This window comes from Ambystoma mexicanum, chromosome 12 (assembly GCF_040938575.1).
Source record: "Ambystoma mexicanum isolate Mex_15411 chromosome 12, UKY_AmexF1_1, whole genome shotgun sequence".
Classification (NCBI taxonomy): domain Eukaryota; kingdom Metazoa; phylum Chordata; class Amphibia; order Caudata; family Ambystomatidae; genus Ambystoma; species Ambystoma mexicanum.
In genome coordinates, this window is record NC_090936.1 from 1231210332 (window position 1) to 1231233790 (window position 23459).

General features: G+C 45.7%; 1 protein-coding gene across 1 annotated transcript in view; it reads right to left on the reverse strand.

The window, feature by feature from the left end:
* HCFC2 (host cell factor C2) overlaps positions 1-23459 on the reverse strand; it is a 389963-nt gene that overhangs the window by 140727 nt on the left and 225777 nt on the right. Inside the window, exons 8-10 of the mRNA XM_069629914.1 lie at positions 21950-22216; positions 20155-20225; positions 5070-5210 (exon numbers count right to left, since the gene is read on the reverse strand). Of these exons, the coding sequence (XP_069486015.1) occupies positions 5070-5210; positions 20155-20225; positions 21950-22216 (479 nt within the window). The remainder of the gene's footprint in view (positions 1-5069; positions 5211-20154; positions 20226-21949; positions 22217-23459) is intronic.

Below are 23459 nucleotides of genomic sequence, written 5' to 3' on the forward strand. Positions count from 1 at the left end.
CAAGCGCGATATAAATAAACTATCAATATCAATTGCAGCACACAGCTCCTTGCGGGTTGTGTTGCTGGGGACCCTTCGGGTCCTCCTTTGAGATTCTTTTCTATATTCTAGAGTAACTACAGTAATTAAGGAATATCTCTCCTAAAACTCCATAGTCTGAGAGGTTGGCACACACCACCTTAAGTGTAGTACCAAAGGGATACCTAGTATCCCCCTTCTCTCTGCTGCTGTGACTTTAGTCACATAGACAATCTCCTAGTTATGGCTGGTGGCAGTGGATGTGTTCTACCAACTATGTCCATAGACCCGGTTATACACAATAGGGTCACCGAAAATACCCACTTGGGGCCTCCCTTCTTTTTTCACCATTACTAGCACGTTTGTTCTTTGTTAGCCCTTCTTCTACCATTCTGGAAGGAGGAGAGGGGGTGGCTAGTGGGGTGGGGGGCGTGGGGGGGGGGCACAATCCAACCTCTCCAACCCCCGCCTCAGCAGACTGCAGGACTTGAGGAACCGAAAAATCTGGACTGGGTGATTCGTATCCTTTGTTGGTGCAGCAGAAAAGGCGCCAAAACCGCATGGTGACCAGAGAAGTTGCTGAAAGCCGTGCCAGGGGTCCTCCCTCGAGACTGCTGCTGAGAGATCCCGTCTGTTTTCCTGCTTTTTGTCATCAGACCAAGGAATCCAGGTCGGGTCCAGTGCTGCCTCATCACCGAGAATCCAGCCACAATCTTTTCTTCTGACCTAAGGTACTGTGGGGAAAAGGGTATTGCTTACCTTGATCTGAAAAGTCGCTCCAGAGCGTTGGAGTGCACGTAGAGGTGTCCAGGGCAACCCCCTCTTACCTCTGACTCAAGTCGCTACTTGTGTCACTTTAGCGAGTCCTTTAACAGGGTCTCCGACATTGGTTGTATCCTCTTGCATCTTAAAGACTAGAAAGTAGCCCCAGGAACTATTTTGCTGCTTGTCAAGACTTTGAGCCCTCTCTCAACTGTCTTTAGCTAGGGTTGCATTTTGGACTTACTTGCTGTGCAGAGAAACTGCCTCCAGAACCTCAAGCCCTGCTAGTAGAACACTAACCAACTAGTTTCCTTCCCAAAAGTCATGATCTTCTATGTGTATGGAGAGTAAATGTCTTTACCGTATTCTTGCTAAGATTCTCGAGTGCACGTCATTGCCGATAATACGCTAATGCGTTCTGAAACATTTGTGTATGGGCGCGATACAAATAACATATCATTACTGCCAAAAGCTGTAACAATTGTTAACCGCGAGCAACTACAAATGTTTCAGAACGCATTAGCGTATTATCGCAATGACGTGCACTCGAGAATCTTAGCAAGAATACGGTAAAGACATTTTCATAGGCATAGACATTTCATAGGCAGTGGTCTATGAAAAGTAATCCTACGTGTTTTGGTTGTATGTACTAAGTATTTCAAAGTGATTCTTGTGTAAATATAATATTTTAATATGCATTTATTGAGTAAGTGTTTCTTTGATGTGCTTTACTAACTAGGTTCAGTGTACTTGCCTACAGTCACATATTCCTCATAAGATAAGCCTGACTGCTCTGCCACTCTACCATGGTTCCAGCAGTACTACACGCTGATACTAAGAGTTGGGGGATCGATAAACCACTGACTGTTTTGTGAAATTCTATCTTTCAGAGGACTTTGGGAAAACTTCCCAAACAGGCTTCGTTCTTTTATCACCATTTCTTGTGTTTCTGTCCTTTCTTGGTCCTTCTACCATTCGGGGTGGGGAAGGTCCTGGTTTGCATTTTCTCTTTGGCGGGAACCCTTCCACCACTGGAACAGAGGAACCAAAGCAGAAGACGATCAGAGACACCTGAAGCCCCTTCTAGGAACTGCAAAGAGACCACTGCTGTGTCCTGAGCCTGTTGTCAAATCGACAGAGGAGCGCCGAAGAGGCTTCGGCTGGTGGGACCAACTTGCCATAAGGCAACCTGCAAGACAACCTTCCTGGGATGAAAACCACCAATACCCTGAGACCTCAGACCATATTGCAGTGCATTGTCTTCCCATGAACGAACCACCGCAGAACTTTGGTGGGCTCCTGTTGGACATCCAGAGGCAAGATCCCTAGGGGTATCAGTAAAAATGCCCATATGATACGATAGGTTATTTATAACGCGCATAATACCCAGAGGTTTCTAAGCACCGACCCGGGGATCGAACCTATGTTGCTCCGCATCATCTTGCTTCCAAGGCGAGCACGTTGCCCGAGCAATCCTCCCGAGTCATGGCAGTTAAGTACCCCAGAGTCACTTTAAGGAAAGTTCCAGTGTTGGTTCACAATTCCATAGGATATAATGGTAAAAGTTAAAGGTCCATCCATACTGAAGGAGGCAAGTACGATCTACCCCCACAGGTGTGGTTGGGCTGTGATCAACCCCAAGACCTCAAAGACTAGTTTCGGAGATTGGAAGATGGACCCCAGAAGTAGTTGGAGCACAGGAGGACTTCCAATGCAAGTCTATGGGAAATCGTGGTTAGGACTCCCTGTCTAGGATTCACTACCGGGGATACAACTGGTGGGGGCGGAATATCATGAATAATCAGCCTTACTATGACCACAAGGTAGGTACTCACATCAGTGGTTTCCGTGCAAATGGCTCTAGGGACTCGAAACAACCTGGTGAATAGACTGCTCTTGTCCACAGGTGCATTTTCAGTATTTGGTTCTCCAGGACTTGAACTCTGGGCCAAAGAAGGCTGCCTTCAATCCAGGATCAGAAGATGTGATGAGGGAAGTGCAAAGGTGCAGAGGAAACCTGAACAAACTGCTCCCAGTAACAGGGCGAAAAACAAACGGCAGCAGCACAGCAGCACATGGTCCCAGAACAGACAACAGCTGAGGGCACCTTTGGATGACCCAAACAGAAGCGCAGTGATGAACTTTCAAACCCCGTCTGGACTCCTGCAGCAGCCCACAGACATGCAGAAGATCCTGGCGGTACGTGACAGGATACAGCAGTAGAAATGGCCCAGAATGGTTCCAAAGGAGAGGGATTGGCCCAGCAGATGTGGGGCGCTTCCATGAAATCGAGACTGGACTTCTGGCTTAACAAAAATACAAATACAACTGGGATAAGACCAAGCCATTTCACTTCGCAAATATTGCGAACCGAGGGCTTAAAAAACCTGCCACCCCGAAGTTCCAAGAACATAAAAGCATGAAAATGAGTTGGGGGAAGAGCAGATATCCCTGTGAAAGGGGTTTGGACACAGGCCAGCCAACTACAGAAAGGGGCTGGGGTCACTGGGACTGCGACTCAGTCAAAGCCACCCCCACAGGAAGCCAGGGACCTCTACTAGCGAAAAATAATTAGGACCAGTATGGAGGGTGCTATGATGGGCTCACAAGAGACAACAGTCTACACAGGCATTTTGAGGCTACTTCGTGGTCACCTTGACAAAAAGAAGCCCTAGAAAACAAAATGGCTGGGAGCAGGATTTAAAAAAACATTGGTACACCAATGACTAGGAACAAGGTGCATTGGGCTACATGTGCAGTAAAATGGCTTGCCCCCTTGGTGAAGCCAACATTAAAGAACTGCCACCACTAACCTATTCACTAGAATCACTAAGGTAGAAATGGTGTGCTTCAGGGGCACCCCTAGGTCTAGACACCTTAGGGGTGACCCAATACCATTTACCTTATATAAGTATAAATGGATGTAATGGCAGGGAGAAGTCAGTTCCTATGGTCATCAACAAGATGTCAAGAAACCAAAAAAGGCGGGCAAAAACCTAAACATTGAGGCGTCCCAGAACGTGGCCATAGAATCCCCAAAATAAGAATTCTGGCTTAACACTTACCTTTTGTCATCTAGCATACACTGAGCCAGATGTTCCACACACCGACCAGATCCTGCAAGAAGAGCTGTAGCACTGGATCGCCTTATCCAGTAGCAGCCATCAAACTACTTCTTTCCTTCAGCTTTCACCTTCTTACTCGTGGAGCATGAGGGTAACACTGTAAGGCATCATTGCAACCGAGTGGGTGGGTGGGTGAGTTCTTGGGGACCGCGGATCCTGGTGTGGTTTCTTCTATCAGTACCCACTGGACTGGCACCCGGACAGGTGCTGGCGCAAGCAAAAGCTCTCTTGCTACAGTCATAGTTCCAGGAGCCAGAGGGACCCGAGGCTTTCATGCAGAGGGCTTGGCTGCACACAGTACTGTGGCTTTCACATGCTGAAGGTTTTTCCAGTTACAAGGCCAATCAGGTGTTCCGCTTTCTAACTCCCCTTTCCTAGGTCTTACCTGTACCAATGAGTTTGACAATTTGGTTGCAGAACGGCCAGCAGCAGGGCACCAAAAATAAAAATGAGGAATAGCCTTAGCTGACAACTGAAGCATATGCGCTGAACAAACTAGGACTCCAACTGGGCAACAAGGTTACCTGGGAGGTAACGGATTGCATTTCAGGGATTGCGCTGGCAAGAATCTAAGCAAAAGAAATGATCCATTAAGAAACCGTGTCAGAAAAAGAATGTGAAGGGAATAACAGGATAAAGAGCTGGTTGTATTCTGGGATCCAATACTGTGGAATAGAAAAAGTGTACAGAGGCTCACAGCAGGGCACTGTGCGACTGCAGCAGAGATTGCTTCTTTAGCAGTTACAGGCACCGGTTCCCTCTGTACGTTTCAAGCATTATCATCATCTTCTAACTTCAGGTTTAGTTTCAAAGCAATAAAAAAAGAAGTGACCTTAAATAAAAGAAAGGTATTACATGTGAGTGGGCAATTGGATGTTGGCTATGTTCAAATAAATATGTCCGATGAAGTCTTGAGGGAGGTGGTCTAGATTTAGAATTTAGAATGAAGAGACAATAATGGAGAACGTTTACCTATACCATTAGTCTGGTGAGAGAGTTGGATTTCCAGGTCTGCATGCATTTTCTTATGCATCTGTCTGGACTACCCGTTACAGGCAACTAGCACCAGCAGCGATGTGAAACCCGTGCTGCGTTCTCCAATACTAGGAATCAGAGCACAAATGCCCCAAAGCACCAGGGACAAATGCTTTAATTAGACATTACCTTGTTGGAAATAGTCTGATGACTTTCCGGCAGCAAGTAGAATTGGTTCACCACGGCAGTGTTGGTTTTAAAAATCGCCACATCACACCACGTCTTGTCTCCTTTCTTCGAAACTGGCATCTCCTTCAACTGAGGTTTACTCTGGTAGGGAAGAGCATGAGAAAGCAGTCACAGTTCAGAGATTGCAATAAGGACTTCGTGGGCAGGAGCTACACGCACCGCCTGTGAATGAACCCATGAAAACAGGAACTACATCTAGTGAATAGTAACTTGCCCATGAGGTGAAAACTATATGGGTTAGTTCAGTATATAAGTGTTTTTGTTGTAATATGTTTATTCAAATAAAAATATCCATCAAACATGTACAAGGCATACCAGAAAAAATCTATCATTGCATAAAAAGTAGTTCATACACCAAAACGTGTTAAACATAATAAGACATAACAATAAACACACATTTTGAAAAACTAAAAATGCAGCAGTTTAACCTCATAAAAACCACTTTTTTCGATACATAGCGGCCTTCAAATAGGACAAGATGGCCCATGCCGTCAGTTCCGTGCCTGCCGTTAAAAGAAAAATCATGGCTGGGCGATACTGGCGCAAATTAGTACATTTTAATACTTGCAAGATGGTCCGTTTTCTTATGTCCCCATAACCAGGACAGAACAATATAAAGTGCTTCAGATTTTCATTCTGGGCGCAACACACAGGGCAACTTGGATCGTCTGGGTAACCCACCCATTTCACAGTGTTGCCCCTCAGCCATAAACAATCAAACCGTGCCCTGGTGATGAGCCAGCTTTGATGTTTTCCCTGGCTCAAACAAGGTATGGCCATTATATAAGTGACTTATTGTGCTTTGGATGGGTTCTAGCTATGCCTTATTGCTCATTTACACAAGAGTTATTGTCAGGTGGCATGTCTGTATGGCACCAGCTGTACTGGGTAGTCACAGGTGGCCTGCAGGTATCAGAAAGGCCCATTAGCTGGACACCACTGACTACCACTGATTTTTACTTGCTGTTTTATAGAATGCTCAGGGGTCGAAGTTCCTTACAGCTACTTAGCAGGCGCTGAATACAGCATTGTGCTCAAGGGAATTTCACGCCGGAGCGTTACATAAAAGGTGAGGTCAAAGGACTGAGCAAGGCACTCATTGTGTTATTTAGGATCATCCACATATCAAACCGATGGTTTCTCTTCAGTCTGACAGAGAAGGGAACGGGTGCACAGGGAAATAGTGATTTGGTCGCGTTCAGCGTTGTGGATAATTTTCTACAACTCTAGTGAGGGCTGTACAGCCATCTAACCAAAAGACGTAGCCCGCACCTAACCAAAAAAATACACAAAGCCTCACTACAGGGGCAGCTGTGGCAGAGCAGTCAGGCTTCACTCAAAGGTGGGGGAAGAAGGCGTACACTGAAGTACAGTTAATCAAAGAAATCACACCACAATGGTATAACTAAAATTATACCTCACTCACGCATATATGTATTAGCTAAATAAGTACCTGAGATGGACCCAACACTAGAAAACCAACTATCTCGCAAATGGGACCACCCGCAACCATATGAAAATGCAGAGCCAGTATGTAGTGGGCGTTTCACATAGACCCAAGGGGTGTGAGGGAGAGGGGGAACCATAGACCCCAACAGTAATCATTAACAGTACACCGGATGCCAAAACTGAACACAATCACAATATACCCCGAACTATGGAGGAATGGGGACGAGACATAAGCGTACACAGAGAAAAATAAATGCAATGTAATCAGGCCTTCTCACGGGCCTAAAAGCAATACAAGGCTTTAAAAATATATACAAAGTAAATGATGCAGACTACAATTCTAGTCTTTGGCCTAAAACTCACGGCACCAGAGGGGGATTTAAGAATGACAGGCAGAACAGGTAAGCACCTCCAAAGTCACTTTAGGAGAGTCCCAGATGCATTCTTGAAGTTCCCCAGAGGAAATAATGGGTCAAAGTCATTAGGGACAGCAGAGTTTATGGGAAAAGGAAGGTAAATTGCAGTTCAACCTAATAGGTGTAGCAAGGACGGCAACAAGCCATAGGGTACACCAATGAGACCATCTGAAAGAACTCCAGTGCTACATTCGAGACACAGAAGCCACAGGAAGAGGCAGCCCAGCAGAATTTCTCCTAGGTAGAAGAGGAACCCTCGCCCCTCAGGACCCCTTCAGGTAACTATTGGGAATTACCCATCAGCCCGGGGAACAGAGGTATGCATTCAAAGTTGTGTTCTCCGAAAAGCGGATTCACAAAGCTTGAAACAACCCAGTGAGAACAGATTCCAGGACCCAAACCCCACAGGTAAAAACCAACCCAGACAGCCAAAAACATTCCCCCTTTGTTGACTTAGGATCCACCAGAGAAGTGAAAGAATCGACGGGGACTGCTCCAGGACGATGGAGGAATTCTGCAAATCAAATTCTGGCAGCTTGACGGACAAGGAGAGGCAGCCCACGGTCAAGAAGACGGTCTCACGAATAGAATGGTGGAGCCCTGCTCTTTGTGGAATCGTAGATATGATCGAGAAAAACAAAACTAACTGGGAGATCTAATCGAATTTCGGCTATATGAAAATTACATATAGCCAAAAACTTGGATGAAGTTTCCCATTCAGTGCCATTACAGTGAACAAGGGGAGTAGGGGAGCGGGGTTGTCCCCCGCACCCTTGTTCACTGCAATGGCTTCAACATTTGCGGGGGTGTCCCATGCTTCCCGAAAATAAAGTTGTTCATAAAAAATACAAAGAACCCTGCGCCTCCGGTTCCAGATCACAGAAGTGAAAGAAACGGGCATTGCAGGGACAAAGCGAGTCGGTGGCAGTGTGCCGCCGAAGGGTAAGTAGGTTTAAGTAAGGGGGTGGGTGGGAGCGGGTTATCTGAAATGGCAGTGAAAGGAAAAACCAAAAGTTATTTTCGAAAATATTTTGTTTTTTTCTCCCTCTCATTTCGGATGCGAACAATTCATGGTAATCCGTTCTTTATTGGCCATCTTCCTTCCTCTTTTGATCAGAAATAGCCATGCAAGGGCAGGCACCTTTACAGGAATCCAGAGGAGAGCGTACAGGCAATCTCCGGTGAGGCATTGTGTTCAGAGTAGGGTCAGAGGTGCATAGTATAGTGTGTAGGAGAAAAGTAGGTAAGAGAAAAATAAGGATGTCAAGTCAAATAGTGGGTACTTTGGTAGTAGCCGGTCGATACTAGCTTTGTCCCGAGTAGTGGATCAGTTACAGGTTATTAATTTTCAGCCATGTAATGGTGTTGGATCTAAACTTGAGGTAGGATTGAGTCTGCTCTGAAGTTGAGGGGTAGAGAGTTCCACAGTTTGGCAGCTTTCACCGGGAAGCTGTTGCCTCCAATTGTGGAACGTTTGAAGCAAGGTATGAGGAGCCGGTCTCTATTGGCTGCTCTCATGTGTCTCGTGGAAGTTTGTTTGTGGAATCTCTCCACCAGGTAAATAGGTGCGGCATTGTTGAGGGATTTAATAGGACTTTATCGTTGGTTGGGAGCCAGTTATTTTGTCGGGAAGTCTCTGAGATGTGGTCTCTTTTGGAAATGCCTAAGGCCGCTCTAAGGGCATTATTTTGTAAGGTTTGGATTTGTTTAATTGTTGCTTTGGTCGATCGTAGGTAGAGGGCATTACAGTAGTCTAGGCGCGACAGGATGAGGGCTCTGGCCAGAGTAATGCAGCTACTGTCAGATAGGAATGGCTTACCAGTGCGTACAAGTTTACACGTGTAAGCGGTAGCGGATGCTAGGGAGTGGACCTGCTTGGAGAATGCTCTGGCAGGAACCCTTGGGTGTCCTCGACGAGGCTCCAGTGTGTCTGGGCAGGCAGGAAGTGGGGGAGGAGTTATTCACTCCACTGCTCTTTGTCTGCCAGAGTGCCTGAATGGAACCAGTTCCCACTGGGGGGCTGGCTGTCCAGATCGGACAGCCACCCGCCTCTTTCTGTAAAATGCTGAGAGAGTTTGCAGATGATTGTGGGGGAAAACTGAATAAAATGTTTTGCTTATATGAATATTTATACCCCTCAAACCTCCCCATCCCTGAATTCTTGGACGTAATGGCGGCTTTGTTATACTAGAGCGGTAGGATACGTCATGTTTTGTTACATCATATTTGCAATGTTATATCACTTTAAACAAGGCTCGTAAAACAGCTGGAAAGTGGCATGTAGCACCCCACAATAATACACATTAGCAGCACTCTGCAGTGTCCAGTGTAGACCAGCAAATGCAAGCTGGTAAGGCTGGCTCTACAGGTCCTCTGAACCTTAGGGTTACCCTGCTGTTAACCCTCCATTAACAGGAAATGGTAACGGCAGCCCAGGTTGGGATGGGTAGGCGAGGCTAGATAACATAGGTTAACTCCCAGAGAGCCCAGCCTCAGCCCACGAGAGCTCCAGCTCCCACACATCATCACTATCCTCAAATCTCCGAGCAGGCCTCAGGAACATCCAGGCAGTCCATTTGTGGGCCTTGCTCTCCATAGCTACAGATGAAAACCCACACTAGTTTAAGAGTCGCTCTCCCAATATTGTCTATAGAACTTGGCAGTTTGCAGCCCAGGGTATAAGAATAATGTGTGGTCTCCTATTCCCTTGGGCATTGCGTCAATACACTTAGGCAGTGCAGGGAAGGACTCCAATCCTGTGCCTAAGGCGATGGACTACCACCTCTGCATATGGGCCTTGCACGGGACAGAAGCCCTCACAAGTGTAGTCCTTGATGTGAATGTGCCCTTTAACCTATTGTGCCTGCCATGCGTTACTGTATAACCTTTGCCCTAACTTAAGCCCTCAGGCCTCCCTTGGCCCCCTTCCCGCCTACTCTCCTCTTTCTCTCCCAGATCACCCGATGAGGTTTCCAGACAAGTCCGCTCTATGAAAGTCGCATCCAAACAGCTGCTCCCCTGCTTCGCCAGAACTATCAAGGACAACATTATCTCCCTTGCCCCAGCCTTGGCTGATTTCTGCAATCACTCCTTTGCCACCAAATCCTTCCCCTCACTCCTCAAGCACTCCCTTGTGCATCCTCTCTTCAAAAAGCTTTCTGCCGACCCTTGCTGCCCAGCTAACTACTGCCCTATCTCCATTACCCCCTTCCCGGGCAAGCTCTTGGCGAAGCTAGTCTTCTGCTAGCGGATCCACCACACTGAATCTGTAGTTGTCCACAACCACCAGTCTGGCTTCAGAGCTGCCATAGGCACAGAAACTGCACTCCTTTACACCTGTGAAAACTTCCTTTCTAATCTTGATTCCAACTCTCCTTCTGTTCTCATCCTTCTTGACCTTTCCTCTGCCTTTGATACGGTCAATCATGCCACCCGTATAAATCGGTTACGTGATACCCTTGGCATCACAGACCTGGCTCTGGACTTGCTGTCCTCCTTCCTCTCTGAACGACCGTCCCAGGTTCAACTGGGCCTTTTTCTCTCCTCCATCTCACTCTCCACCTATGGTGTCCCCAGGGATCTATTCCCTCACCTTTACTTTTCAACATCTACCTTGGCCCCCTAGCCCACTTGATCTCTACCTTCTATCCTAACTTCCAGTGTTATGCGGACAACACGCAACTCTCCTTCAAGCATCCCTCCGCCTACTCCTCTTCCTCTCTTTTAGGGACAATTCTTAGAAATGTGCTAATTCCCTTCTACCTTAGAGACCCCCAGCTCTTTTGCAGGACATTAGAACTTGCAATTGTTATCCTGGAGAGAGCGAGACCTTTTTTCCCCACTCTCCCATGTATTTTTCTTTTTGTTTTGGGTTTGACAAACTCCATAGGCATCATCTTTTTACATTGTGACGCGCACAGCACCATCAGTGCAGTGGCACAGGGAGGTTTTTCAGATTGCCCAAAGGTTTAAATACCTTCTCTTGGTTAAACTACTGTTTCCAAGTGAAGTGAAATTGACTTTACTTAACTTTTGTAACTTTGTAGACCCAGCACACTATCTTCCATAGAGTGCTGGAGGGGTTACCTAGTATCCGGTCTACTTTCTCATGTAACATTTTTATGTTACCCTTTCTACAATCAATGGCTGGTGGCAGTGGTGGACTTTTTCCTACCATTGTGTTTTTACCGGGGCTGCAATTGCAGCTGCAGTAAAGGACACATGGGTGCCCATTTTGTCAAAACGGCTGTGGTCATCTTTTTTCGCCATTTCTTGTTGGAAAGGTCCTTCTTGAGATTTACTCTGTGCGCCAAACCAGGTTTGGTCCCTTTGTTCATTTTGTCTTTGGGAAGGTTCACTGCTGAAGCCCGCCTCTGGCTCCAGCGTGTCTGGCAGGGCAGGAAAAGAGGGAGGTGCCCGAAACTCCCTGTGCTTAGTCTCCTAGGAGATAGGAATGCACTCTTAGGTGATTGGCTGGCTGTTCTTGGAGGACAGCCACCCTGCTCTGTGAGTGACAATTAGGCTGCAAATGAATTGGAGAAACCTGCATAAAAGGCGAGGTCTTTTAGACAGAAGGCAGAGTCAACCACTGGACGAAGGAATCCGAAGAATAAATGTTAGGCAAGATTGTATGTAGTAACCCTTTGGGTGCACTACAACAACCCTGGCATCCTGGCAATAGGAACCCAACCTTTGTATACGCTTGTACTACACAGGTTGGTAGCGTGTTGAGCAGCCAGGCTTAGCTCAAGAGGGCTCAATGTGAGCTGTAGGGGAGTTACACAGAGATTCACAGTGACAAGTATTCAAATAAACTCTTACACCCAAGGTTTCTTGAATAAACAATTATTAATTTATTTAGTTGGAATAAGCCTTCTTCAGAAGGGAGCAATATAAAAGCAACACACAAATACACTTCAAAACTACACCCTCCTAGTTCCTAAATCAGTAAAGACCCTTTTGGGATGGCCTACAGTCACAACGTACACCCTCAGGTGACTAATAGCTAGGGTGCTGGAGATATTAATATCTAACTGTGGCATTTAGAACATTCTTAGGCATTGGTCAAAGGAAAAGGTTATTAGAACACACAAGAGAGCACAAATATTGTTAAGCAGGTAAATACTTTCAGATACCCCAATAAGAGTCATTCAGTGGAACAGCCTAAGCCAAAGTCAATGGGCAAAAGTCTATATGAGCTCAAGCACTTCTGGTAGGTAAGTAGAAAAGTCTTTGAAGAAAAGAAGAATCAATGTTGGGCCACAAGCTGTTTTAGACTTGTGAGTGATAGAAGATGCAAGCAACTCTACAGCAAGAGGTAAGTTCTCTCAGACTTTACAGTACCTTTAGAATGAAGAAAAAGTGCAGCTGATGACTTCTGTTCCTGAGCAGCTCTGCAGATGATCCTGTTCCTGGGCCTCAGTCGTGGGGACTCCTGCACTGCAATGGGACAGTCACCGCTCGCAACCAGCAATCTTCAAACAAGTGGCACTTTGGTGTTTCAGCTCCTCGCGACTACCGCAAATAGCAACACTGCGCTTCCTGGCTGTCGAGATGGACTTTCCTTGCTTCTGGGGTCCCGCACTCTGTTGAGGGGGTTCAGGCTCGGTCAGTCCTGCTTCCAGGGAGTCCAGAGGATCTTCCTGGAGCTCTTAGCCAAATTACAAGCAACGCACACCATTTGGTGTTTCTCTCCCTGGCTATTCGGTTTCCAGCAACAACTCTGTGGAAATTCAACCAGCTCCGAGAAGATGTCCAGGTGGCTTACTTTGGAGTTGATTGGTTTCACCAACTCAAGGGGAGAAGTCGTCATTGTAGGGGCTTCTCTGTCGATACGAATTTGGAGTTTCAGCACAGCAGCAGGGCTTCACCGGACAAACCAACGGTGCAGGAGTTGCAGCAGGCGTCCGCTTCAAGTTCTTCTTCGGTTCCTTCGTCCAGTGGTCGACTCTGCCTTCCAAGCCAAAAGCCTCGCCTTTTATTCAGTTCTCTCCCATTCATTCCAGCCTAGCTGTCAGTCACCCAGCAGGGTGGCTGTCCTTGCCGGACAGTCAGCCGGCCAAAATGGTCTCCTAAGAGACTAAGCGCAGGGAGTTCGGGCACCTCCCTCACTTTCTGCCCCCGCCAGACACCCTGAAGCCAGGGGAAGGCTTCACTTGAGATTCCCGCCAAAGACTAAGGGACCAAACCTGGTTTGGCGTGCAGAGTAAATCTCAAGAAGGACCTTTCCACAAAGAAATGGGGTGCTTTAGTGCAGCTGCAAACGCAGCCTGCGGTAAATGCTCACCACGGTAGTTCAAAGTAATCCACTGCCTCTAGGCATTCAGTGAGGAAAGGGTAACAAAAATGTTACATGAGAAGCTAGACAAAGGGGATACTAAGCAACCCCTCCAGCACCCTATGGTAAGATAGTGTGTGCTGGGTCTAGAAAGTTACAAATGTAAGTAAAGTCAATTTCACTTCACTGCTCCTGGAAACAATAGTTTATCCACAGGAAGGTATTTAAACCTTTGGGAAATTTGAAAGAATTCCCAGTGCCACTGCACTGAAGGTGCTGTGTGACGCAATGTAAAAGATGATGCCTATGGAGTTTTTCGAGCCACAGCATACCCACTGCTTTAATCCGCAGCTCAAAGAGAAGAAAACCGAATTACGCAGGAATATCAGAGCTATACTAAAGGGCCCTGAAGGACACAAGTATAAGCTGATCAGGATCGAAAAACAACGATACACAAAATGGACCAAATCTAATAGATCTCTTGTATTTCAACATGATGCTGAAAACACGCTTGAGGCTCTGAAGAACAAAAACTCTAGAAATGTATGGAATATTCTTAATCAACGATCCAATATTAGTGATAATAATTCCAGATGTGTCGGTAGCAATATGGATCAGCTACTTCACAGAGCTATATAAAGAAAGATGTACCAAATCAGATATTGTATCCGAGAAACTAACCAGATGGACATTTGAATATACTCATGAGGACCTCTTGACCCGTATTAGCAAATTGAACATGTCCCGCGTGCCAGGCCCGGGCGGGCTATCCAACGTGGTCATTAAACAGAATCCTCTACACTGGGCAAAACTGTGTGTGCAATTATTCAATCTGATTGTGGAGTCAAATGCCATACCTCGAAGATGGCAAACAGCGATACTTGTCCCCATTTTCAAGCAAGGCGATAGAAAGAACCCGAGCAATTACCGCCCCATCGCTCTGCTAGACAGTTTAGCGAAAACCTTTGCCGCATTCCTACTACAAAAGCTAACCAATTGGGCTGTGAGGAACAACCGACAGGCGACAAGACAAATGGAATTCACCAAAAAAGTTGGCACTAACATTAATTTATTTTTATTAAATCTCCTAAAACAAGAGACTATAAGAGATCAAATTCAGATATACGCAGCTTTTGTGGATCTGCAGCTCGCTTTCGACATGGTTAGTAGACAAGCACTATAGGACAAACTCAAAGCTTGGGAATGTCCCTGTGAAATTGTGGAGCCTATCAAAAATTATACAACACCACAAGTATTCAAATGTGTTTGTAATCCATACTGAGGTAACAAACGATCAGATATGACAAATGTTTTATAACCGAGAGAGAGGGTACAATTAGCAATAGTACAGTTCTTAAAAATGGTGCTACTTCAAGTCAAGGAAACTCTCAAGGGCACAGGGAACAAAGATTGAGACTATCGCCAGTGGCTGAATGGGCATCTGTAAACCTATGAGTTAGGCATGCCACATGCCGATGCGAGTGAGGTACTGCCATTGGATAGTGATGTAGATGCCTCTAGCTGGGGTAATGAAATTGATGAATGCAATCTGTGCCCTAGGGTGATTATTAATATTAGTGTGATTTTATATTTTGTGTGTTATGATATACTATTGCTGTATGTATATAGGATTATTGTTTATATATGTATAAATATTTGAAAAGTTGCCTCGCAGCTAAACCAAATAAAAAAATTAAAAAAACAAATATTCTAATCCGCATGACCGCAGATGGCGTAATGACAGCGCCGATTAAAACATGGAATGGGCTGAAACAAGGGTGCCCCCTGGCGGATTCCCCTTTTAACCTCTTCACCTCGAACTTTGACTACATGAAGATTCCAACTCGTAACACCCCGAAAACAAACACTATCCAATTGCCTCAGATGATGCATGCAGACGACATTGTTATTTTCGATAAAACCCAAAGAGATTTGCAGATATGCCTCGATCAAATGGAAAGCTACATGAGGCTGAATGAATTAAAAATCAATACCCAAAAAACGAAAATCATGCTGCTAACCAAGAAACGGACAAAGGCTCAATTTACCTGGTTCCTAGAAAACCGCAAACTATCGCAAGTAAAAAAAACAAAATACTTGGCCATGTGGATCAACCAAACAAAGTCCGAGGCGGAATGGGTTATACAAAAAAATCCAGAGCGAAGACCAAATTCGAGCTATTGAGAGCCTGCGTACGAATGCTACGGCGTCTAATAATCATGCACTGAACGATTGGAAAAGTGCAATGGAAGAACAGCTTAAGAAGTCAGATTTCGATGGAAATGCTGACCTTACGTCCACAAAATGCTAAAAAATGAATAATGTTAAACGCCTGGATATTTACGTTGCACCTAAAGAGTCAATACCAAATGCACCTAAATTATGGATGTGATATAAGGCTGATCAACCATCTCCAGAAATATCTGAGGATTTTTCCGGACAAAGATTTGAGACTCGTTCTTGCGACTTCGACTCAATCTACTTCCAACGCGAGAACTCCCATCAAAAACTAAACAAATTGCAAATACTCAGGCCTTCTGCCGATTTTGTAAGGAAACAGAAACACAGAATCCCTTTTTCATGTAATAATGGAATGCAAGGCACTAACTGAAGAGCTAAATCTTTTCAGAAATGTTTCAGACATCCACATTACAGTTAGACCCAAAAGAACGACGGGCACAAATTTTGTTAGGAAACAATAAAAAACTAGTATACACGATTATCCAATTTTGGAAGAACATAACAAAAGAAGATCCAAAACTATAGGATGAATGCCTTTTTTTTTAAGTGGTTATGATTAACTGACAATATCTAATGTATGTAAATGAAAAGTTTAGAAATAAACTATCATTTTAAAATAAAACATGTTTTTTTAAAAAGAGTTTGTCTGGCTCCATAACCAAAAGAAACACAAAGTTCAGAAATCCCATTAAAATATATGAGAGAGTGGGAAAAAAATGTCTCACTCTCTCCAGGTTAAAAAAAATCAAGTCCTCAAAATCCAGCAAAGTTACTGGGGGTCTCTAAGGAGGAGGGAATTAGGACATTTCTGAGAATTCTACCCAACAATAACTTGAAAGAGACGCCTGCTGCAACTCCTGGACCATTGGTTTGCCTGGTGGAGCCCTGCTGCAGTGCTGAAGCTCCAAATTCGCCTCGACTAGAGAAGCCCTGCAAAGGACGACTTCTCCCCTTGGGTTGGTGAGGTCAATCAGCCCCAAGACGAACTCATCTGGAAATCCTCTCTAAACTGGCTGAACTTCCATTGCTGCTGCAGGAACAGATTGCCAGGGAGAGGAACATCAGAATCGAGTGTATCGTTTTTAAGTCGGACCGAGCTCCAGGAAGATCCTCCGGACTCCCTCGAAGCAGGACTAACCAGGCCTGAGCCACATCAACAGAGTGCTGGACCCCAGAAGCAAGGAAAGCCCACAAGGTATCCGAGAACCGGGGTGGTGCTATTCGCGAGAAGCTGAAACCGCGAAGTGCTGCCGATCTGAAGTTTGCCCATTGCTGCCGCCGACCTTCGAATCGTAGTGCAGTAGTCCCCAGTAGTCCTCCCTCTTGTCCCCACGACTGAGGCCCAGGAACAACAGGATCTGCCATACTACAACAGGAACAGAAGCCAGCTGGAACCAATTTCTTCAGACCTAAGGTACTGTAAGCTAAGGGGTACACCTCTTGTTGTGTAGCATTGCTAGCTCTCAGTTGAGACTGGTCTTTGTTACCTTTTGCAGAGTTGCTTGTAGCTTTGCCCATAACAAGCTTCCTAGCTTGTGGCCCAACAGTGCTTTCTTTTTTCAACAAAAACTCTCTATTGCATTGTGCAAAACCTTTTAATTACCTCAAGAAGAACTCCAGCTCCCTTAGACTTTTCTCAATTGACATTGGCTGTCCTGGCTCCCTGAAGACTCTTCTAACCTCCGACTGTGTTTTGATCGGTCCCTCCAAAAAGTCTCACATTCTCTACTTGTATAGCTGGGAAAGGGTTAATCTACATTGCAGTGGGGGTTTAAAAGTGCTTACCTGTTTGAGAAATGTGTTAACCGTTATTTTCTCCCTTAACCTTTTCCTTTTGACACCAAACTCCGTATTGCTCTAAATGTACCAGTGATATATCTATGTCCACAGTGTCCTAGTCATTGAAGTCACCCCCGGGTGTAGGAAGTGTCTTGTGCGTCATCCCAAATGGGTATCTACTGATTTATTGGAACAGAGTTTGTATTTTTGAAGTATATTTAAGTGTTACATATTTTCTCCCTTCTAAAGAAGGCTTATTCAAACTGACTGTTTAATAACTGTTTAATCAAGAAACCTTGCGTGTAAGTGTTATGATTCTGGTCACTGTGAAACTATGTTGCAAGCCTACAGCTCACATTGACCCCTCTTGAGATAAGCCTGGCTGCTCAGTCACACTACCAAGTTGTGTAGTACATGCTTATACCAAAGGTTGGGTTAACTATTGCCAAGAGGACAAGGCTGGTGCAGTCTCCCCCAGGGAACTGCATACCATCTTGTCTAACACTGTCTCATACCCGACTGCCTGTCTGCTATTCAGGCATTGGTGCACTGCTAACGTTCTCTGCCTTAATGCCAGTAAGACGGACATCCTTCTCATTGGGACTCCAACTCCCTCCTACACTCTGACTGCCCTCCATGGGCCCCCTCTCATCGCCCTCCTGTGCAGCAAAAAACCTTGGGGTCATCCTCGTCTTCTCCATCTCCTTCTCTCCTCACAGACCTTGCCAAGAAGGGCCACTTTCAGCTTCACCTCCTCAGAGGCATTCTCCCTTTCCTCACCTTCTCCCAGAAACTCAATGTCTCCAGTGCTCTGGTCCTCTACAGACTCGACTACTGTTACAGCCTCTTCCTCAACCTACCCAACTCCTCCCTTCGCATCCTCAACTAATCCAGAATAGGACTGAAAAACGTATCTTTAGCCTCAAGACCAGGCACTGCATCTCTCCTGACTGAAAATCTCTTCAGTGACTCCTGGTTGCTGCAGGGAAAAGCCCTCTGCATCATTTACAAGGCGTTCTGGGGCCCCACTACATCCAACTTTCTCCCCAAATGCCTCCCTGCTCAAGCTCTTCTCTCTTCAAGCTCCAACTTTCTGCAGATCAGGCGCTTCTCCAAGCAGGAAGTGGGGAGTAGGTCTCTCCTCCGCAGGTGCCTCCCTCTGGAATGGCCTCCATGTCTCTCTCAGATGTGAGCCAGATCTCCTTATGTACTGGAAGCTTCTAAAGAACCTCCTTTTCTCAAGACCCTCCCCATCCTGCACTTGCCCTTCTGGGCTCCCTCCCCCTGCACTAGCCTGGCTGTGCCTGTACCTCCCCCGACCCCCCAAGCCCTTCCAGACCGTTCCTCGCACTTAGCATGTGGACCTTCTGCCCCTGCACTCTCTTCTCCCTGGGCTCTGTCCACCTTGCCTCCTCTGGCACTCGCTTAACCCGCCAGCACCCACAAACCCCCAGCACTTCTATTACTGCACTTGCACAATCTGAATGTCACAAGGCCTAGTAGGACCATTTCCGTTTTTGTCATCTTTGTTTCCCCAAAAGCCCCTTGTCTTGTTGCACCTCAACCCGGAAAAGCAAGAACAATAAGAGCACAGAGGTCGGCCTATAGTCCAAAGGATCTCCTGCCTAGGCTGCTGCAGAGCACACGCACCTAGCTCAACCGCCAAAGCATAGCTGCCTACCTTGGAATAAGAACCTAGAAGCCTGCATCAGAGGCACAGAAGCAACTATGCTTGGCTAAACTCTCCAGAGAATCATGCAATAACCCAAGAAGCACCCAGCATAAAATTGCTCCAGGGACCCGGAAAATAGGCCCTCCGAGTCCCACTACAGAGCGCCTGGAAAAGGACCACCCGACCGAGATAAATCAACATACCATTACCGGCCAGTTTGCCTCTCTGAAATCCACTACCACGAACCGCCAGGACAGACACGGCCGGTGCCCTGAGCTCCAAAAGTAACCCAAGTAAGGAGGCCATCCACCGATAACCACCAGACACTCATTCCTGCCAATATGCTCACTCTCCACTTTGCATCAACAAACAATAGAACACAGATACACCCCTCGATCAATTCGGCCTAGCTGCACACATACCTACATCGCTCATAGAACACCTCAACAGCCTGATGGAGCGCAGCTATACCCCACAAATAAATCAGCCTAGCGGCTCACAATATCTTACACATGCCCCACGGCAGCCAGAATGCAGACTCAGAGACATACCATCCTTGCTGCACATATTACACTGATCACTCACATCCACCGCCCTACACTTATTAGAATGCAGCCAACCCGCGCAAACCACTCTGGCTGCTCATATACCAAGTGTACCCAAGCACTATATGCTACACGACTCTCCCAACTGATACGGACCATGGTCCCCAAGGGCGTTCAACCCACAGCGCTTTGAGATCATACCAATGGTGCATAAGGCGCTATATAAATGAGCTATAACTTTTAAAAATCCAATAAAAAAATTCTCACAGTGCACTCCAGTGGCATGTTTATCAAGTCACCATGCACAAGGGCAACACTTGATCCAACTGCTCAACCCGAGGACAGTTCGGCATGACTCTGGGTTGAAGGGATCCTCTTTCAAAGTCTCCCTTTATGTCCCATAGCACTCATTGTGCAACAGACAATTCCTGCCTCCGACCCCTTGGTCACTGAGCTTAGCTTTCCCAGAACTCGCTCTGGCTATCAGCAGGAGGGAATCCAATTTGATTGTCTGGTTATAATAATTTACAAAACTGTAACTGTGCAAACCTTTGCAATTACGTAATCTTGAATCCGCAGTAACATTTGAAATGTCAGGCCTTTACATTTGCATTCAAGTTTTAAGAAAAAAGGGCCATTGTCTTACCAATAAATGAGCGACTGGGTTCTTTGCTTCGGAGGCTGCACTTTTAGTTGCAGAAAGTATAATGTTATTGGCTAGAAAAAAAGTGAAACATTAAATAAGCAATATCGGCCAAAAATCTTTTTAAATGCACGTACCCACCAACATAAGAACGGTTTTGACCGAGGAGCATGAATTCACCCCACAACCCCCTTCCACTCAACATCAGAAGAGGAAGGGCACCTTTTGAAGCTCACAGAGCATGCCTGATCTATCTATTGGGCTTTCCTGCTTTAAGTAAGGTATACATACAAACCTGAGCACAGGGGCAGGTGAATCATTACGGTTTGTGTGAACCTGAATTTACTGACCTAGGCAGACTTTATAGTATTACAACTCTTGCAGAACGCTGCAAACCAGTTTGCATAGGTTTATGGGTACCACTTCAGTGCTGCCCAAATAATACCTGCACATTCTGTCAGTGGGCAAGACTGAGCAGTTTCGGGTTTCCATAGGGTTGCTTAGGCAGGCCGCCACTCACCAAGAGTCTGAAAGAAGAGTCAGCAGAGTAGCGTACAGGAAAGTTACACCTTTGGAGCGTTGCAGCAGCAGAAAGATGCAGAAAGTGCAGGGAAAGGAGAGCCTGGTGCCAAAGGTAGCACGTGTTGGACAGAAGACAATTTCTGCGGGTGATGGGCGAGCCAGATAGGACTGGCGTGAGGAAGGTTACCACTATCACTGGGTGAAAATCAGCAGGTGGCATTCCCCTACAAGTCCAGAGCAGACCATGGTCTTCTGCAGGAGGAGAGCCACTGTGCCAGAGGCAGTCAGGAGGGATGGAAGGGAGGGTGGTTTATGAGTGAGGTGCGCAGGAGCGTTTGCACGTGTGCATCGGCCACAAACATCATCTTTAGAAGGGCTTTGACAGCACAAGGGCCTGTCCTCAGAAGTGTGCATTTCAAAACGTAATGCACTGCCATTTTCGTTGGCCCAATGCATGACTCTGAAGTTGATCCAAGAGAATGTGGAGTCTAGAATAGCAAACAAAGGTGGTGACAGAGTCCATGGGTGGTCCTAGATAGATCTACTGGTTTGCCACAGGGTTTGGAGGGGAGGATTGTTCCAGGGAATTGGTAAGAGCGGAAACAGTTTACGAATGAGCACCGTCAGACTTCATTTTGGTAGGAATTTAGCTGTACTCTTCAGGGTGACAAATACATTGTTTACAAGCCTGCCATCGAAATATACCTATGTAATGTCATTGTGCCCAGAGGAGTGGGAAATAATAAAACATGCAGGAGCAAAAATAAAAATAAGATGTTTTATGCATCCCTACATTATTTATGAATTAGTGGAATTTCTAACATCTCAGGTAACCAAGTGGCATATAGCAACTGCGGCAGGGCCTCTGATCAGAGCACTGGACACGACCTCCTCCAAGTCAGTATCGACCTGTAAAGCTAGGTCTTTGTAAACCCCACTTTCTATATAGGTTATTTGTAGCTCAAACAAAACTCACTTCGAGTTTACACTCAACCACTGCCTTAACTTCAACTTACCATCTGCATTTTATTTTTTACAACTATAAACATTTAAAAAAAGTAATTTTTCTTGTCCAGATTAAATAAAACATTGGCAAGCATCAGCTCATCGCCAAAGTCAAAGGTGAACTGCAAGATAAGAAGGGAACCTTTACCATCCTCAACCGGTTTGTTTTGATCTATTCACTCGTCAGTTATATTATATTATTATTATTATTATTATTATAAGGCAGAGCACACTGCTTTGACAGCCTAATTTGGAGCACTGATATACTTACTTTCAGAAAGGCCTTGCGAGGTGACTGAAGCGCTCTGCAGCAGGTGCAACGATGCAGCCCTTAAAAGTGATGCTGGGGGAACGTTGCTGTGGGATAATAACGCTGACATTTCAGAGTTCAGAGCCCTAGGTGTCCCGGTGACAATGGAGCGCTCCGGGTTCAGCTGAAGGAGGTACCCTTCAACCATGTGAACTTCGTCCCATTTCACCTGAAAGGAATTTGTCGTCGCCCGGATCAACTGCACCTGGCTGGGGGCCGGAGGCTTCTCTGAAAGACGGAAAGGATCTCAATTATACACAATCACCATTAACTTTTATTCTCAAGGACAAACATTTGTTATTTTTCTGGAACAAATTCTGGAGACAAAACTCATTACTAGATTAGAAACACACGTGTACACAGTCACTCACATGACCATCCTAAAGCCCTCAAAGGCTTCATTTGTGCTTATGAAAGGAGTCTCAATCGGCTCCGGAAGGAGACCATAGGCTGCCAATTCAGCAATATACGCTCCATGGACAGTGTGACCCAATCCTCCTTTTTTGAGTATAAAAATACAAGATTGAAACTATGGAAATTGCAACTCCAGAATGAGAAAGGAGGTGCGAATATCCCCAATTTTGAAAGGTACCATCAGGCCTTCACGGTAAGATTCCTACCATTCATTGGAGAAGAATTAGATGAATGGGCTGTCGCTGAGTCTGGTTTGTCTGGCCTGTTGCACCCATCAGCTCTTCCATCTACAACTATTAAAGAGTGGGGCAAGAAGTCTACCTTGACTGACTTCTTGAGACTAACCTGGCATGGAATAGCCTCCTCCCTCAATGTCGCTGGGATTGATGGGGTCTTCGTCAAATTTGGTTTAATGCTGCGATCAAAAGCGACAAAACTATATTTTGGCCTGACTGGTTTATGGCAGGGATTGAGACAGTCAATTACCCATTTGAAAAAGGTTCATGGCTATAATTTCAAGGATTAAAGACAAAATTCAGCATTATAAATTGTCAATATGGAGACTACAGGAAACTCAGGTCTGCTGTGAACTTGGAAAAGCTTGATTCGTCTGAGCTGTTGCAATCCTGGTCGTTATGCCTGGAGGAAGATGACACCTCAACGTTGGGAAGCATTATGCAAAAATATCCCAAGAATGTCTATGAACATTGTGAAAGAACACAAGTTAACATTTTAAACAGAGTTTCTGCCCTCCAGATCACTTATATAGTCAAGGGCTCAACTCTACTGAAGCATGCTAAGGTTTTAGTCACTCGAGAGGTACTATTGAACATATGCTCTTGGAATGTCACACAGTAAGGTCATTTTAGTCTGAGATCACAGAAGTGATGAACAAGGTACTGGACGACGAAAGAGAATTTGGTTTTGAAACAATGATTCTGGAAGACACAGATCTGGAAGATGTCTTGTATCAAATATCCTGCATTTTGATCCAACGCAGCTGGAAATCGACTGAGGCACCAACAAAAAAGACTTTTGGATGTCAGAAATGTACACA